We start from the raw sequence: 18,207 nt of genomic DNA, 5'->3' as shown, positions 1-18,207 counted from the left end.
ACTTTCAGGCACCCCAATCAGACGTAGATTTGGTCTTTTTACGTAATCCCATACTTCTTGCAGGCTTTGTTCCTTTCTTTTTCTTCTTTTTTCTTTTGGTTTCTCTTCTCGCTTCATTTCATTCATTTGATTTTCAATCGCTGATACTCTTTCTTCCATTTGATCGAGTCGGTTACTGAAGCTTGTGCATTTGTCACGTATTTCTCGTGTCATGGTTTTCATCTCTGTCATTTCGTTTATGATCTTCTCTGCATTAATGAGTCTAGCTGTCAATTCTTCCACTCTTTTTTCAAGATTTTTAGTTTCTTTGCGCTGGGTACGTAATTCCTCCTTTAGCTCTGATAAGTTTGATGGACTGAAGCCTTCTTCTCTCCTCTCGTCCAAGTCATTCTCTGACCAGCTTTGATCCGTTGCTGGTGATGGGCTGCGCTCCTTTGCAGGGGGAGATGCGCTCTTATTTTTTGAATTTCCAGCTTTTCTGCCCTGCTTCTTCCCCATCTTTGTGGTTTTATCTGTCTCTGGTCTTTGATGGTGGTGACGAACTGATGGGGTTTTGGTATAGGTGTCCTTCCTGTTTGATAGTTTTCCTTCTGACAGTCAGAAGGACTCTCTGTTGGTCTGTTGGAGATTGCTTGAGGTCCACTCCAGACCCTGTTTGCCTGGGTATCAGCAGCAGAGGTTGCCGAAGATAGAATATTGCTGAACAGCGAGTGTACCTGTCTGATTCTTCCTTTGGAAGTGTCCTCTCAGGGGTGTACTCCACCCTGTGAGGTGTGGGGTGTCAGCCTGCCCCTAGTGGGGGATTTCTCCCAGCTAGGCTACTCAGGGGTCAGGGACACACCTGAGCAGGCAGTCTGTCCGTTCTCAGATCTCAACCTCCGCGTTGGGAGATCCGTGGCTCTCCCCAAAGCTGTCAGACAGAGTGGTTCGCGTCTGCACCGGCTCCCGCTACTTCCCCTGTTGGTCTTCAGCTGTGCGCTGTCCCCAGAGGTGGAGACTACAGAGACAGGCAGGCTTCCTTGAGCTGCTGTGAGCTCCACCCAGTTCGAGCTTCCCAGCGGCTTTGTTTACCTACTTAAGCCTCAGCAATGGCGGGCGCCCCTCCCCCAGCCTCGCTGCTGCCTTGCAGATAGATCGCGGCAGACTGCTGTGTTAGCAGTGAGGGAGGCTTCGTGGGCGTGGGACCCTCCCGGCCAGGTGTGGGATATATTCTCCTGGAATGCCTGTATGCTTACAGCGCAGTATTGGGGTGGGAGTTACCCGATTTTCCAGGTGTTGTGTGTCTCAGTTCCCCTGGCTAGGAAAACGGATCCCCTTCCCCCTTGCGCTTCCAGGTGAGGCGATGCCTCGCCCTGCTTCAGCTCTCGCTGGTCAGGCTGCAGCAGCTGACCAGCACCGATTGTCCGGCACTCCCTAGTGAGATGACCCCAGTACCTCAGTTGAAAATGCAGAAATCACCGGTCTTCTGTGTCGCTCGCGCTGGGAGTTGGAGACTGGAGCTGTTCCTATTCGGCCATCTTGCTCCGCCCCCCCAACATTTTTTCAAAGACATACAAATGCCTGGCAGGTATATGACAAAATGCTCAACATCAATGATATTCAAGGAAATGCAAATCAAAACCACAATGATGCACCTCACCCGAATTAGAATGGCTATGATCAAAAAGACAAAAAATAAATCATTAACAAATGCTAGTGGGGATGCAGAAAGAGGGGAATTCTTATATACTGTTGGAGGGAATGTAAATCAGCATAGCCATTATGGAAAATTGTTTGGAGCGTCCTCAGAAAATTAAAAATAGAACTACCATATGATCCACCAATTCCACTACTAGGTATATATCCAAAGGAATTGAAAGCAGTACGTTGAAGAGAGATCTGCATTCCCATGTTTATTGTAGCACCATCCACAATAGCCAAGAGATGAAATCAACCTAAGTATTTATCAACAGACAAATGAATAAAGAAACTGCAGTATAAACCATGGAGAATTATTCAGCTATAAAAATAGAATAAAATTCTGTCATTTGTACAAACACAGATGAACCTGGAGGACATTACGTTAAGTAAAATAAGCCAGACACAGAAAGACAAATACCACATAATCTCACTTGCATGTGGAATCTAAACAGGTTTATCTCATAGAAGTAAAGAGTAAAATAGTGGCTACCAGAGGCCATGGAGGGGATGGGGGAGAGAGAGTGGGGAGAAATTAGTCAATGGGCACAAAGTTACAGTTAGATAGGAGAATAAATTTTGATGTTCAATTACATAGTAGCATGCAGCTAATAAAATGTATTGTATATTTCAAGATAGCTAGAAAAGAAGATTCTGAAATTTATTACCACAAAGAAATGATAAAGATCTGAAGTGATAGATGTGATAACTACCTTGATTTGATCATTATACAATGTTTATATACATTAAAACATCACACTGTACTGCATAAACATGTACAATTACGTGTCAATTATAAACAAACAAAAATTTTGGAAAGTAACCTCCTGAACAGATATACAGTACTTAATGAGGTTTGGGAAACCATGAAAGCAAATACTCTTAAAGAAGCAATTTGGAAGTGTCTGAATCCAATAGTGGGCTAGTGTGGGAGAATAGCCTATAATAGAGAGGTATCAACATAGAAACAACATCATGGGGAGCACTGGGGAGAGACTGGAGGCAAATCTAGTGTGGTGATCTTCCAGGAGGCTCAGGTATAAGGAGTGGGTTGAGTAGCATTTTGGTTTTCCAGGTTTATTCTTTTTCCCTAGCTTCTATTCTGCAGGTTCCCATGAAGTTCCTATTTTGTTTTGAAGTGTCAGGCTGGTAGGGCCATTGTCTATCCAGGGATACATCTGTGCTGACACCATAGCCTCCTTCCTTGTATGTGACATTTAGGAGTGCTTCAGTTAAATGATTCTGATTTTTCTCCTGGTGTTTCTGGGGGACAATGTTAGAATTCATTTGAGCTTGTTGGAGATATGTGTTTCAATTCCAGGGAAAGCTGTAGATGCATGAGTCTCAGCAGGCGGGAACTTTTCCTGTGATAAGTGGATTCCCATATGTTATTTTACTTGGTTTTGTAGCGCAAAGCCCAATGCATCTGGCACTAACTAGCTGTCCTCTGGACCAGCCCTAGGGGTAGTAACATTTAGGAGAGCAGAGCAACGTGGATTTGGATCTCAATTTCATCTCTTTTTGGCTGAGACCTTATACAAGTTATTTAACCTCTCTGAACTTCAGTTTTCTACTGTTAAAAAAAAAAAGGAAAGACAATCCCTATCAATATGATTTTTTTATTCAACTAATATTTACTGAACAACTCCTTTGTGCTAATCACTTAACTAGTCACAAGAAATTAAGTGATAAATGAAGCAGACATGATACTATCCCTGCACCTACAGATCGCAGAGTTTAACAGGAAATACCCAGAGTAAATAAATATTTACATGTGACGTTTTTAGAAAGAAAGAAGTATTGGAAGTTACAGGATCACATAAGAGACTTAACCCATTTCAGAAGGATTACAGTAGTGTTGTTTAAGTCTTGGAGGAGGAACCCAGCAAAGGTGATAGGAAGGAAAGAAGGGAACTAAGAGAATATTCCAGGCAAAGCCCAGAAGAAAGGGAGCTTATGGCCCAACACAGGGCAGGCACAAAGAAAAGAGTTAAATAAATGTCAGCATTTGTATAGGTTTAGATATAATTATCATCCTCTTAAGATGGCATCTTCAAGATTTAAATGCCATAGTAAAGGGAGAAATTTGCACTTATAGTTGCTTTCAGTCAAGAAGGATTCTCTTTTAAAATAAGAGATAAACTGAAATCTCCTATTCAGTTTGTTTAATTAAATGATACAATGTTGCAAGTGCTTGTATCTATGATTAATATAAAGAACCAAGGCTATAAAGTCAAGGCAGCATGGTCATAAATAGTCAAAGCAGCAAAAATGATGAGTACAAAAAAGAAACCATTAGAACAGATTTCCAATATCTGCCTTCCAATATCATCCATATCTGCCTGATGGTTGTCCCTTTATAGTTCAGTTTTTACTTCAGAGACTTGCAGAACTGAAATAACTTTCAGCTGAGAAGCATATATTATGAATCTAATTGGGACCAGAGAATTACTTCTCAGAGCCAATTTCCTTTCCGTAAAATTGTAGTCCTAAAATTACTATCGATTACTGTGTTGCAACTGAAAAAACTTGACATAGAATAGGTTTGAATACAGATAATGTTTGTAAGTTAAAGAGATTCACAGTGCACAAGGTAAGATTTACGCATAGTGGCACATGGTTACATTATTAACAATTATTCAGAATTATCCTAAATAACGGTTTACTTATTAAATGTTAAAATATTGGTTTTATATTAATAATTGTTAAAATATTTATATTAAGGACTTTATTCAATAATCTTCAAGATTTATGAGTGCATTATCAAAGTATTAAACATTTTATAGTCCATAAATTTTTAATAATGAGGTAATTCTTAAAGTCAATATCAATAAAACTCCCTCTTCAAAACTAAAGAGCATAAAGAGCTGAGATTGTGCTAATCACTTGACCCTCCATATTCAGGAGAAAAAAAGAGTCAAATAACTCCTATTCTTGTGGGTCTGCAATAATCCACAAGAGGCCAAGAGGCCAACCTGATATTCTAATGCGAGGACAGGGGAAACCAACACATGACCTTCCATGACAGCTGCTGGCTGATGCCTTCTTCCCTTACTTCTCTTGTCAGCCAGGTGCATCTTCTCACTGTCTTCCATGGGCTCAGGTTTACCCACCAAAATCTGGAGACTGCTCAGACACTGGGTAGAAAATTAGAAAACACAGATCTATCATTGCTGTTGGCTTCCTAGACTGTAATTCAGACTCCTTTCTACCCAGAACTTTGGCCCTGGGTTCTAATCCTGACTAGTTTCTTCATTTTTGCCTAAGCGTCAGATACTTGATTCCCCAGTTCTATTTTTTGTGTCAACTAGTCCTACTGGTTGACATTCAAGTGCTAAACTTTACACTCACCACGCTGAGTTTACATGTCTTAGCTAACTTCCCCGAACGGGACCTAAATCCTACCTTTAGCAATGTCTTGATTCTATCCAGACACAGTCCCACAACCTCAGCTCAAGCTGTAGAGCAGAAATTCTCAGACCTCTTGTGTCTACCACCTCCTCCAAGAGGAATGCTGCTAAGTGGAGGGGTCAAAGTAGAACACTCTGAAGAGGATACATTTCCTGGTAGGAGGAGTTCATGTCAATGGTATGTTTTACTCTCTTCTGCTATTTCCTAATCCATGCTACTGGCATAATAAAAGGACCAGGGCCTGCCTCAAGGTAAGCTCTAAGTTTCTCTTTCTTTTCCCCACAAGTGCATCCAAACCTTAGCTTTAAAAGAAAGAAACTCCTCTTGGATATCAGGTCGAAACTGCTTTGCTCCACTCCAGCTTTGCTAGAGCTATGCTTTGCACACTAACTCAGCTGATTAAGTGGGACAATGGTTGCCCTTCCCTAGATTTTACCTCTGTGTACAGTTCCCTTGAGATCCTTTCTAGGGAAGGAGTGATTAGCAGAACTCGATTTCTTAAAATTCCACATCATATAATATATATCTGTAGCAAATCAAACCTTGATAGCTTTTTAAGACTGCCAGTTTGTTGATCCAATTTTTACCACGAAATAGTCATTTCATGTTATGTTACGTAGATGAGATTGTACTAGTCTTCGTGTTCCTAAATAAAAACACAGAATTCTTTGGCGACTTCCTTGGTTATACAATCTACTCAAGGCAAAAAGTGGCTGAAACCAATACTCTACAAACTTTCATTAAGAAAATGTTCCCACCCTTAAATACCCACACCAGAATGGTATCTTCAAGGTTAAAATAACAAGATCATAGTCTCATATACTTTTGTATGCATTTCTGAAGTCGGAAAAAATAATAAGCCCCTTGTGGGCTGGATTGTTGTCTTATACTCCTCTATTGCTTTCCGAGAACATAGCAAAAAGCTGTATTCTTTCAAATATTTTTTGAATAGAAATGAATAAAGAATCCTAGCAAGATGGATTAGTATTCTTAAAAACAAAATAATTAGGTGGTGGTAAGTACTTCCAAGAATTACACATAAAAAATCCAACCCAAATCGTGTGGGCAATGATGAAAATTATTTCTCTGTGGTAACTGGTTTGTGGTGGTCTTCGAATAGTTATTAGCAAACCACAGTATAACCAGCTGTCTAGTTTACAATATCAGCGAGATTAGGGTTAAATGTTATTACAAGTGAGTCTCCTGGGGTAAATTTACATATATTCAACAACCATAATTATGTGAAAACAAATTTCTATAAACACACATTATTTTGGTCCACAAACAACCATTATTACTCCAAGGTCAGTATTTCTAATCATTAGAGAGGTTGAGGCCAATCACATTATACTTTCCTCCTGTGACTTGCTACACAGGTGAGGTCCCACAAGCGTGAACATAAAGAATCACTATGATCAAGAAACCCCAAGTCCAAAAGACCTAAGAGCTTAAGTAATAGAAACAGAAAGAGACAAAGTTCCCATGAAGAGAGGAGCCACCAGAAGGAGCATGGGCATAGGAAAACCCCATCCATCTATCTCAATTATGATTGTTCACTGTCAACAAATATTTTAGTACTTACTCTGTGCCAAATACTGGGGGATAGGAGCTGAAAATATTTCCTGGAACTCAGGACTTTCAGTGCTAAAGCCAAGGTGATTGGTCTTCCTAAACTGTAAATAATCTCTGCCCTCAAGGAACATATGGCTTAGGCAATTGATATGGTTTGGCTCTGTGTCCCTACCTAAATCTCATCTCTAATTGTAATCTCCATAATCCCCATGTGTCAAGGGAGGGATATGGTGGGAGGAGATTGGATCACAGTGGCGGTTTGTCCCATGTGATTTTATAAAAAGCAGTTTCCCCTGCTCTCTTCTCTCTCCTGCTGCCTTGTCGAGAAGGTGCTTGTTTTTCCTTCTGCCATGACTGTAAGTTTCCTAAGGCCTCCCCAGCCATATGGAACTGTGAGTCAATTAAACCTCTTTCCTTTATAAATTACCCAGTCTCGGGTATTTCTTTACAGCAGTGTCAAAATGGACTAGTACAGTGCTAAATCAAATATGAATCAAAAACAAATGCTATAAAGTTAGTTAAGGATATAGGTACCATGGAAAAACAAAATAGAGGTATCAACAGTGCTTTCTGAAAGCCTGTAGTTCTCAACCCTGGCTGCTCATTTTTATTTTTATTTTTTTCATTAGTTGAGTAAGCTGAGGCACAGAACATAAAATTATTAGCCCTACATTATCCAGAGATTCTAATTTAATTAATCTAGGGTGGAGATTGGACATAAGTATTTTTGTTCAGTGCCACAAGAGACTCTAATATGCAGCCATGGTTGAGAATTACTGAACTAAACCCATTCCTGAAATATGGTAGGTTATAATCAGGTGAAACGGACAAGGCAGGGGAATATTATTCATGTTAGAGGAAACAGCATGTGCAAATGTCCTGAGGCAAAGAAGCATGATCCTTTAGAATACTAAGTGCAGTCCAATATAGATAGAACATATGATGCTGAAGGGAACTTAAACAAGGTGTGACTGGAAAGATGAGATGCAGAAATTGAAAGGCCTTGAAAAGCATTTTCACAAGTCTAATCCTTCTCAAGTTGTGCTTGAGCTGAGTTTGAGAATGTCTGTTCTAGAGCTGAGCAGAATAAAACAGCAGGTGTTAAGCAGTGCTGATGTACAAAGAACGGGAGTGTGGAAGGGTATGGCAAATTAGAAAGTCCATGTCCATACAAAGGGTACAGGCAAAAGTCAACTTCAGCCTATTGTTGCCATTTGGGAATATGGAACCTGTGTGGTTAGATGACTATATTTAAATGAAGGGAGGGAAAGCCTTCAATTTTAAAATTAAGTCTTCTGGTGTTTAAACATTGATTCCCAATACTATGGAAGCTAATCAATGCACACCTGTGGTTTCAGTCCCGGGGTAGTATTTGGAGTTTCAGGAAGGAGCTAGAAATAGAAAGGGATGAGAATAAAGACAGTAAGGAAACAGAGAGACCAAAGAGATCATGTGAAGCAAGGGAACAACACAGAGTGAAAGAGCAGGTAAAAAGGTATTTGCACTGTTGCTGAAGGAATTTTAAAAACAAGGTTTCCACTATCTAACTCAAAATTTAGTTTTGTTCCAGTTCAAGATAGATAACAGAGGGACAAAACTGTATGTGAGAGACATCCTACCTAGCAGGGTAAATTTTGGTGGCTCTTAAGGTAGAAGCACAGGCTTAGGAGTCAGAAAGACCTGCATTTAAACACTCCTTCTGCCTTGTGCTAACTGGATTACCTTAGCAAATTAATCTACTTTTCTTCATCTGTTAAATACAGATAACAGTATCAAACTCTTAGGGTCATTATGAAGATTAATTGATATAATAGACAATGAATCCTTAGCACAGTTTATGGCACACTTTAAACATTTAGCAATTGTTGGTTATATCTACTATTATCAGGGAAGTGGCCATGAGGACAATGGGCATCAGGTGTATTAGACAGTCATTAAGAGGGAAGAATTTACAGAATTTGGTTAATTTAATATAGTTGTTGAGGGTACAGGGGAAGAAGGAGCACTCCCAGGTTTCTGGCATAAACAACTGGGTAGATGGGGGGTGATTTGCATTATAATAAAGAATGGAGGATAAGGACTATTTTTGGTAGGAAAAATTATGTGTTCAGTTATAAAATTTGTTCCTGGGAGACACTGAGATTGTGCCCAATAGGCAGCTGGCTATTTATATCTAGAGCTAGGAAGGAAAAGTTAAGATGGAAATATATTCCTACAATTAACCAGTAGAACAGTGGCAGTAAAGCCATGAAAATGGATTAGCTTAATACCTGGGTGATATGGCTTGGCTCTGTGACCCCCCAAAATCTCACCTTAATTGTAATCCCCATAATCCTCATGTGGAGTGGGGACCAGGTGGAGGTAATTGAATCATGGGGGCAATTTCCCCCATGCTGTTCTCATGATAATGAGTGAGTCTCATGAGATCTTAGTGTTTTATAAGTGTCTGGCATTTCCCACGCTTGCACTCATTCTGTCTCCTGCCACCCTGTGAAAACGTGCCTTCCGCTATGACTGTAAGTTTCCTGAGGCCTCCCAGCCATGTGGAACTGTACAATCAAACCTCTTCTTTAAATAAATTACCCACTCTCAGTTATTTCAGCATGAGAATGGACTAACACACTGGGTGATGTAATAATGTGTACAACAAACCCCCATGACACATATTTATCTATGGAACAAACCTTCACACGTACCTCCAAACCTAAAATAAAAAACAAATGGATTAGCTCATGAAAAACAAGCTGTATAGAAGGAAAAGGCAGTAAAGCACAAAGAATGAAGGGGAAAAATATGTGTTTTTTTTAAATTTTTTTATTTAGAGAAATGGTGTTAAATGAGAAGAAACTATGCTATCTGAGGCTCCTGGCTATGAACAGGAGTCAAGTCTTGCCTGTGTGCAGGTATCTCCAATGTTAAAATGGTTAGGAGAGCCCAAAGCAGGCCTTCCTCTTGGACTCAGAAAGGGAGAGGTTAAATGTCCGCAGGAGTGCTCTGAACAGGGGGTAGTAAGCATTAGAGATGTCATCTGTTCTGACAGAGGAAACAGAGCTGAGACAAGAGGGATCAAACCAAGCAGACGGCAGTAAGCCTGGTTATTTTCCCTTTTCATTGCTCTCTAGCCTTTAGTAAAGTTTCATTCAAACATTTCATCCATGTGTCACCTCTGCTACATGGTAAAATCTATTATTCATGGATGCTTCGGCCAGTATTAAAGTATGTCTCCCCTCCCTCTTTCCTCCTAAGCTACTCTGTGGAGCAGAGGGCCGTGAGAGAACCTCAGGTGAAAGAGCAATAGCTCATTGTATTGCTTCTCACCAGCAAAGCTCTCTTCTGGTAGGAAATCCAGGATTTTATTTTATCAAGGCAGGTGACATGTCATCATGGGAAGGGGCAGTCTGAGGAGTAGATGTGAAGGGAGGCTCAGAGTCAGCCCCAGTCCCACCCAGGCTATGTCTGTCTTGCTAGAAGCAAGCTGGGGAACAGATACCAGTGAAGAAAGAGGAATGGAGCAGTGCAGTTTTAGGTTTTAATCCATCTTAGCAGTCCTAGAAGTGGGCCAATTCACCTAATGTTCAGAGCTCATATTTTCATGAGATGCTCTTCAGTAGAATAATACCTATCTTTCTGGGTTTCAAAATATTAGAAATAGTGTATATATCACATTCACACTATAATAGCACTCAAATGTGTCATTAAGGTGACTAGAAGAAACCCAACTTAAATCTATATAAGCAAAGCAAAAAAGTGCACATGGAAATGAAGAGTCAGGGCTATAGTAGTTGTCATCAGGACTCAGTTTCTCTCTGATGCATTTTGCTGGATTGGCTTCATTTTCAGGCTTTGGAGGTCCTGGGAAACTGTAGAGGCACATTACCTCTACGGTCATCAGTTTCAGCACGAAGGAAGTTTTGGCCACCTAAAAGGTCTCATACATGTGCTGGGACCCAGACTGACCACTCAGGTCATTTAGATTGCCATTACCATTTTAATAATAAATAGCTGACCCCTTGTATAATAAACTCATATCCTTATGCCTAGAGGTCAGACCTTATTCTTGAATCAGTCACTGGCCAGGTTTATGGAACTATGCTAATTATCACATCTTGGCCCACAAACCTTTACCTGGTCCAGTAACTATGGCTAGATCCTGCTCTCATCTATTTCACATTAGAAACCACAACATTTTTAAAGAAGAATAGAAGAAAGACAATGTCTCAATGCCTGAGCACAATTTCCAGAAAATCTGGTTTCATTGCTAGAGATGGAACGAACCCTTGTATTAGCGTTCTTTTAATCCCCAAGGTGGTTCTAATAGGTCTCCAGTTTGAGAATCCTGGTCTAGAGGCATTCAGTCCCCTGATCAGCCTGGACACCATCCACTGTGCCAGGAATAGAACCTCACCTAAATCACTTGTACTAAATATGGAAGAGGGGTTGTTCGCCCAAACTAATCTGATATACAGTTACTGAAAAGAGCAGGGATGGTTCATAGCAGATAAAAACAGAAGATACACCACATATCTCATTTTGACACTCACTGCCAATGTATTTTGTGCAAATCTTGCCATGTTTTCAACATTCTAAAATTAAAGGTTGTGGTTCTTCCATATGGACAGCTCTAAATGTTATAGGGAGCATTATGCTAAGTGCATAAATAAATACAGGGTCCTTTAACATCTAAACCATCTTGTTTTTCATTAAAGAAAAATAAAAAGGGAGTCAAAAGTACCAAATGAAGCTTGGAGCTATAGTGAGGGATTGGGTCATGGGATGAGGGGAAATGGAGAAGGAAAAGACAAAAATGTGTCACAGCTCTTCTGTATTTTCATGGGGTAAGGAAAATATACTTTAGACTCATTTAGGAATATTTGGATGCCATTGCTCCTGGAGAAAAGTTATTAGCAGGAAGATACAGTGATTAAGGGAGCTAAGTTAGAGATGCGTGGCTAATGCTAGGATTCTGTATCCCCAAAGCTGAGACCATGCAGGGAAACATTCCTAAACAAGCCTTTAATCTGTGCAATGCAGTATGCCTCAGGAATTTCCACTTATTGTTCTGCATGTCACTAAGCTGCCCTCAGGAGTGCAATGAAGCTCAGCTTCCACACACAAGGTTTGGTGCCAGCAATGCCACACATTCTGCATAATTATCAGGAACATCCATCTTTGTCTGCAGCCCAAAACCTTGTGGTTTGAACACCAGGCAACCCTATGGCAGCTTAAAAGTTACATGGTTTGGGAAGAAAAAGTGTAGGTGATCCCTTGGAATGCAAGGCCAACATTCTAATATTCCACCCCAGTGGATTAGGTTCTTATATGGCGAGTCATGCATTTCAGGTCTCCAGCCTGTCTCAGTGCTTGAGTTTGCATGTTGGGAACAGAGAAACTCTTTCCCCCAAGTGGTCATTCAGGCTGCAATGTGCACTAAATGCTTTAGAAACCAGAGTCTTACACTGCTTAGCTTGCCACCCATGTTGGTGACATGTTTTAAGTCAATGACATTCTCTACAAATGTTTGCTTATCTACAAAATATATTTGACAGTGAAGGTCTTCAAGATATCAGTTAAAGAACATCACAGCAGATACTAAATATAAAGGCTCTTACTTGATGTTACTAATGAGAACTGCCAAATGTTAAAAACACTTTTAAAAATACAAGTGGTTTTTAGGAAATATTTGAACTTAGTAAAAGAAGGACCTGAAGTTTCTTTTATCTTTCTTTCTTTGAAATTAATACATCTACATGTTATTTTATACATCTCTATATTATATCTATTTACTCTGGAGAGGGGTAACCACCCCTTTGGCAGTCTAGTAAAGGTGCTGGACTCCTTCCCAGAACGCATTGTAAAAATCGTAACAGACAATGCATATGATTATAAAGAAATAAAGTATATTGAAATATATGAGTCCAGGTTCACAGACCTGAAGGTTCTGTGGTTCTAGGTGAAGAAGCTAAAATTATATCATCTCCCTATAAAGGTTTTATTCAAGGGCAAATTAGAGGCATTTCAACAAAATATATTAGAAAGTATCTTGGCGGGGAAACAAATTTAGCCATTCATAGAGCTAGATAGGTAATGGGCGTACCAGCAGGAAGGGTGGCAGTGAACATATGAGTAGTGGGGGCTGTAGCAAAAGTGAGTAGCCTTTCTTACGGGCCTGCAGATTTTGCCACATGGGGATGTGGGCCCTGTATGGCCATGTCTCCCCAGATTTTTCAAGAGAAGCTGGGCATCTGGACTTTTATATAAACTATTCATATTTGTCACTGTTGGCTGAAGAAAAAATTAACATTGTTTGGCACAAAGAAAACATATCTTTTGCCAGATTTGTCAGGAGGCCTGCAAATTTGTAATTTCAAGAAAGTAAGAGAAGCTGGAAAAAATCAATTACTTGTATTTTAAAGTATTTTTTGACTATCAGTATCTTTATTACATTTATTTGTATAATAAAACGTAAGATTAGTTTAAATTCAGTTTCCTCTCTAGAGTGATAGCATGCTACAATGGAACAATTGGTGGCTTCTAGAATGTTTTAATTCTTCCAAAAAACATTCATGTGCCAAGCAATATACAAGCTGGTAAGAATATATAGATTAAGAAATTGTCTTGTTTCCAGAGCTTACAGACTAGTGTGGAAAGTGTTGTCGCAAGATATTATAATACAATATGTTAATGCCTATCAAAGAGATATGTAAAAAGTACAAAGGGGGTAGGAGGGAAGAAAACGTCTTCCTAGGAGATTGGGAGGGATTCTTAGAGGAGAGATCTCTTTGAGTAGAGCTTTGTATCAAGAGGCCCAGATTATTAATGATCTAATAGGACATGCTGAAGAATTGGACTGTTATTCTAGAGAAAATAGAGGTTCATTAAACAATTCTGAACAGGATCAATGCATTCAGATTTTTGTGATTATTCTGGCTGCAGTATGGAATATGGCCTACAGGCGGAGACAGAGTAAGGAATGAAGACCCACAAGATGATGATGGTTTCAATAGTTCAGACAGAGAATTACAGCGGCTGCAGGGCCCATGAAACAAGACTACTTGGTTAAAATGATAGGGGATAGAAACAAAAGAACCTGGCAGCTGATCGTATGCTAGTGGGCAGGGTGGCAAAAGAGAGGAAAGAGTTGAGAATGATGCGCAGGACTGTCTAAGAGAAGAAGTTTAGTATAAAGATGAGGGCATAGTCTCAGGAGCCAGATTACTTGAGTTCAAATCCTACCTCTTCCATTCATTTGCTGTGTGACTTCAGGCAAGTTGTTTGTCCTCTCCCAGCTTCAGTTTTGTATATATGTCAAGGGTTTTTACAATACTGCTTGCATCTGTGCCTAAAAACTATTGTTGTTATTATTATAGTTCTGCTTCAAATGGAGATTTCATTCAGTTTGTTTTAGAAGACACTGCATTTGAAGTACATTTAGAACATTCTAGGTTAGGCATACTTAAATATGTGGATCTCCAAGGCCACTCAGGAACCAAGGCTGATAGAGTCAATGCTACCTCCAATACATAGCTTTCAAATTTGCCTTGGGCACTAATACCTGCCAGCATATAGGGGACATGAGGATCATACATGACTTTCATGGGCTAGGACTGGAAGAAGTATACTTCTGCTTATTTTCCCTTGGCCAAAATATAATCACAGGGCAACACCTACCCTCAAAGAAAGCTGGCAAAGGTAGTCTTGCAGTGTATACATCACATTTTGCTGATAATCTGGCTGATTTTTAAAAATTAATAAATAAATATGTAGATCTCAAGTTGAGAAGAAAGTTTCATTAATAGGTGATTAGCATCTTTTATGCTTTTAGAGAAGGCCAGGGTTTGAATCTCCAGGACACCAATGTTTGGTGGGAGGCAGAACATCTGCAGAGAATCATTAAGAAGAGAAGGACAGACAGGTAGCAGGAGAAAAACAAGAGTGCTGTCTAAAAACCAAGAGAATAAAGGATTTCAGAAAGACTGTAGTCAACACAGAAAATGCTACTGATAATAGAAAAGCATCTATATTTAACAATTAGGAAATCTTTAATAAAGTAAATATTTACTTTATTAAAATAAATTTAAAACAGCTTCTTGGTATTTGACATATAGAAAACACTCAAATGAATTTCCATTATCCTTCTTAATTCATGTGCACTCTTGAGAAAGAAGAACTAAAAACAACTACTAGATTGAAACATAAACCTTCCATCTTTGTAGGTCAAAAGAAATATTAAATTGGACAATTTTATATAATTCAACTATGCTGAGTAACTGAAAAGCTGCTTCAAAAATCGGTAAAGCTAAAAAAAATGGTGCTTGATCCTATTGTTTGTGTTATGATGCAAGAACAAAAATTATCCCTCTTCTAATTTTCCTTAGAAAATTGAGCTGATAATAACTGCCAATATTGTATTCAGACAAACAAGAGGAAATGATATCTAAATGCCTTCCTTACACTGTATCCCACTCTAGTTATTTTTCCTGTCACTTTGCCTTTGAATCTAAAAACTGCAGGGATGAAACCTTAATGCAAAAGTGATTTGAAGGGAAGGATAGTCACACCTTTCTAAAGAAATGTCTCCTATTACTAATAACATTGGTGTTATGAAAAGTCTGGTTATTTTGGCAGTGTAGAGTATAAAGTGAAAATGTTAAGGGTGTTGGCTTTGGAATCAAGTCCTGACTCCAGTACTTATCAGGTATGAGGTCCGGGGAAAATTTCTAACTCTTCTAAGCCTCCATTTTCTCCTGTGGAAGATGGAGAGGAGACTGCTGTGACTTGGGATTCTGTTAGGATAGAGGGAGATAATGTATGTAGGGGTTTAGGGCATTGCCTCTTACAACAAATGGTAGCTTATGGCATTTCACTTTTTAACTCTCTATACATAGTACATGGTCATGAAAAAGTTTGAGAAAATTGTTTTTAAAAGAATAGACATTTTAAAAATAATTAGTCTTAAATTTCACAAACAAAAACGTTTAAGTTTTGTAGTGTAGTCTTATCCATTCACTGGTAGCCTTCCAAGAGAACCAGCAGCCAGATTCATAACTTCCCAAGACACTAGGGCTGGGTACGTGCTGTGCTTCTTATCAGTCTTGGGGCTGGCTAATGTGTCCCTTCATAACCAGTGAAATACATGACTCATAAAACAAAATCCCTCAAAATCTATACACAAATAAAAGCTGTATAATTAATTACTGAAACTTCTACATAAATAATATCACTAATGATACACCATAGATAACTTTATCTTATCCTCAAATTGTCTTATTAACCTGATATTTTCCAAAGGTAAAAAACTGAAATTATTATTAAAAACATAATTCTCTTTCATTTTACATTAAATTAAAGCAAAATAATTTTAAAACATGCTGAAACTATCTGGTTAAAAAAAAAAAAAGTTCATCACCTAAGTTTTCAAAGTACATTGGTAGTGTTTCATTTTGAATTTAAAACTGAATAAAAGCAAGTCCAAAAATGCTCAAACCTGTTATTTACTTTGCATTTTTCTGAAAGATTACTATGCATTGCTATTGGCAAAATGGTCATTAAAAATATAAGACTATTCAGTAAAATGGAATCCCATAAAGTATGACAGTATTATGGATCCTAAAGTCACTAGTGCAGATGTTCCTAATCATACTAAAAACACAAATACATAAACCAGTTTGTTCCAGCTACAGAATAATTTAATTAAAAGAGTGCTTATAATTTAACAATATAAATTAATAGTTAAAGCCAAGGAGGTAGTGAAACTGCAAGGAAATATAAACCTGCAGTGTCTATGCCAAGGAAACTGCTCTAAATTCTCAAGGTTCAGAAATTAGTTCCTTTCCTTGCTACAGGTAGAAAATTATTTGAATTAGCCAAGAACTGCAATGGATATATCTTTAAGGCAAACAAATACACACACATGCACACTAGGTCGGTAGATTTCACCAACAGAAACACCTATCTAAATCCAGAATATCATTTAATCTGTTTTTGGGAAAGTTAAAATCAGACTTCTCACCAGTTTAAATTTCTTACTGAGAAATAGATGTAGTAGGTAATGTGATACAGAAGTAAATCAGCATACACAGTAAAACATAAGCTCTAAGGACACACAGGATTCTCTTTGCAAATACCAATCTTGGCAGAGAGCCTCCTTTATGTACAGAAAGCTTTGTTCCTTGTTTATAGCAACTCTCAAGGCTACAACAGGTAATTGTGTACTGCTAATTAGGTTCCAAAATGATTGTGTTCAAGCCAGGAGAATTTTATAGCTTGATTCAGTGAAAGTAAGAAACTATATCAACAAGATCATGTTATAAAAACTGATTCTCCCATAATTATGAATCTTTCACTCTACAACAGTATGAATTTTACAGTGAAAAAATGTAATGTCATTCAAAAGTTTATTCAATGCTTAATAGCTATCAAAATACAGAGGAAAAAAGACAATTAGGAAAACTCTTCTCCAAAGATATCCAATATGCTTATTTCCCCACAGCTAATATCCATTTATTTAGCTAAATTGTTTTTTCTAGGTCATACTATTATTCCAAGAAAGCAAAGTGACATCTACTCTGCATAATACAGGAAATTCAAATGCAATACATTACCTTGGGTCACCTGTTGAACTGCCAACATTATCCCAGACACAGTGTCTGGAAGCAAGTTTTCTTTCAGATTGTAATGTGGTGCCCAATCCAAAATGGGCAGTCGCTTTCTACACCACTGTATAATGTCTTCACATTGGGGGGTATGCATCTTGCCCCAAAGCATGCTTTTCTTTTTCTTCTTTGCTCCTGTCATTTTTCAGATTTCTTCTTGTAGAAGTAAACTTCTCTAAACAAGAAAAAAAATCATTGCAGAACACCTCCTTTCAATGCCAAGCTCATATTCGTCTGTGGTTGACAACGTCAAATCTGCCCAGAAAATAAGTAAATGAAAGAGAGAGATTAACAGAAGCACTTCAATATATGCAGCTGTCTTTTTATGATACAGCTAATTATTCTAGATTTTAAAACTATAGATTAAAACCTTGAATTCTTATCTGAAGGAGAAGTAGTTCCTGTACATGTAATATATTTTTCTGGTCTTGGAAAAGTAATGGGTTCGGTGTTAAGTTGGTCTACAGCTCTCTCGCCAGTAATTCCCCTTATATTCACTGTAGTCTTATGTTTTTGGCTGCAATCCCAATGGTTAATGAGGTACTTCTGGGCGTGTGTTGGAAGTGGGCTGGGCTATGCTAATGAAACCAGGAAACATCCAGCTAGTCCAGTCTCTCCCTACAAGCTGTGCAAAATCATAAAACTGCCAGAGGGATCTGTTGTGCAAAACATATTCGGAGAATCCAGCCCTATTTCTTTGAGAGCTATATATTTTCAACATTATCAGATGACTGCCAGTTCTACAAAATTCAGAAACATAACAGGGCATTGCTAAAGGTCCTTACCATTTTTATTCCCTGGCAGACGAGTTTTCATTCATACAGAAACATTCAGATAGCTACTGCCCAGTCTGGGAAAGGAGTAACTAGTTCTCATAAACAAACTGAAATTTCAT

The 18,207-nt window shown here is 38.6% G+C and overlaps 1 protein-coding gene across 2 annotated transcripts in view; it reads right to left on the bottom strand.

Moving 5' to 3' along the window:
• Nucleotides 1-17,808, bottom strand: part of SLC26A7 (solute carrier family 26 member 7) — a 155,574-nt gene extending 137,766 nt beyond the window's left edge. The window contains exons 1-2 of one of the 2 annotated variants that reach the window (XM_010364375.2): nucleotides 17,683-17,808; nucleotides 17,262-17,567 (exon numbers count right to left, since the gene is read on the bottom strand). In XM_010364375.2, coding sequence (XP_010362677.2) covers nucleotides 17,262-17,454 — 193 coding nt within the window. In that variant the 5' untranslated portion in view covers nucleotides 17,455-17,567; nucleotides 17,683-17,808. The remainder of the gene's footprint in view (nucleotides 1-17,261; nucleotides 17,568-17,682) is intronic. The other variant, XM_030937653.1, reaches the window with a different exon arrangement.
• Between the last annotated feature and the right edge of the window lie 399 nt (nucleotides 17,809-18,207).

Source organism: Rhinopithecus roxellana, chromosome 9 (genome assembly GCF_007565055.1).
Source record: "Rhinopithecus roxellana isolate Shanxi Qingling chromosome 9, ASM756505v1, whole genome shotgun sequence".
Lineage (NCBI taxonomy): Eukaryota > Metazoa > Chordata > Mammalia > Primates > Cercopithecidae > Rhinopithecus > Rhinopithecus roxellana.
This window is presented reverse-complemented; position numbering and strand designations above follow the sequence as displayed.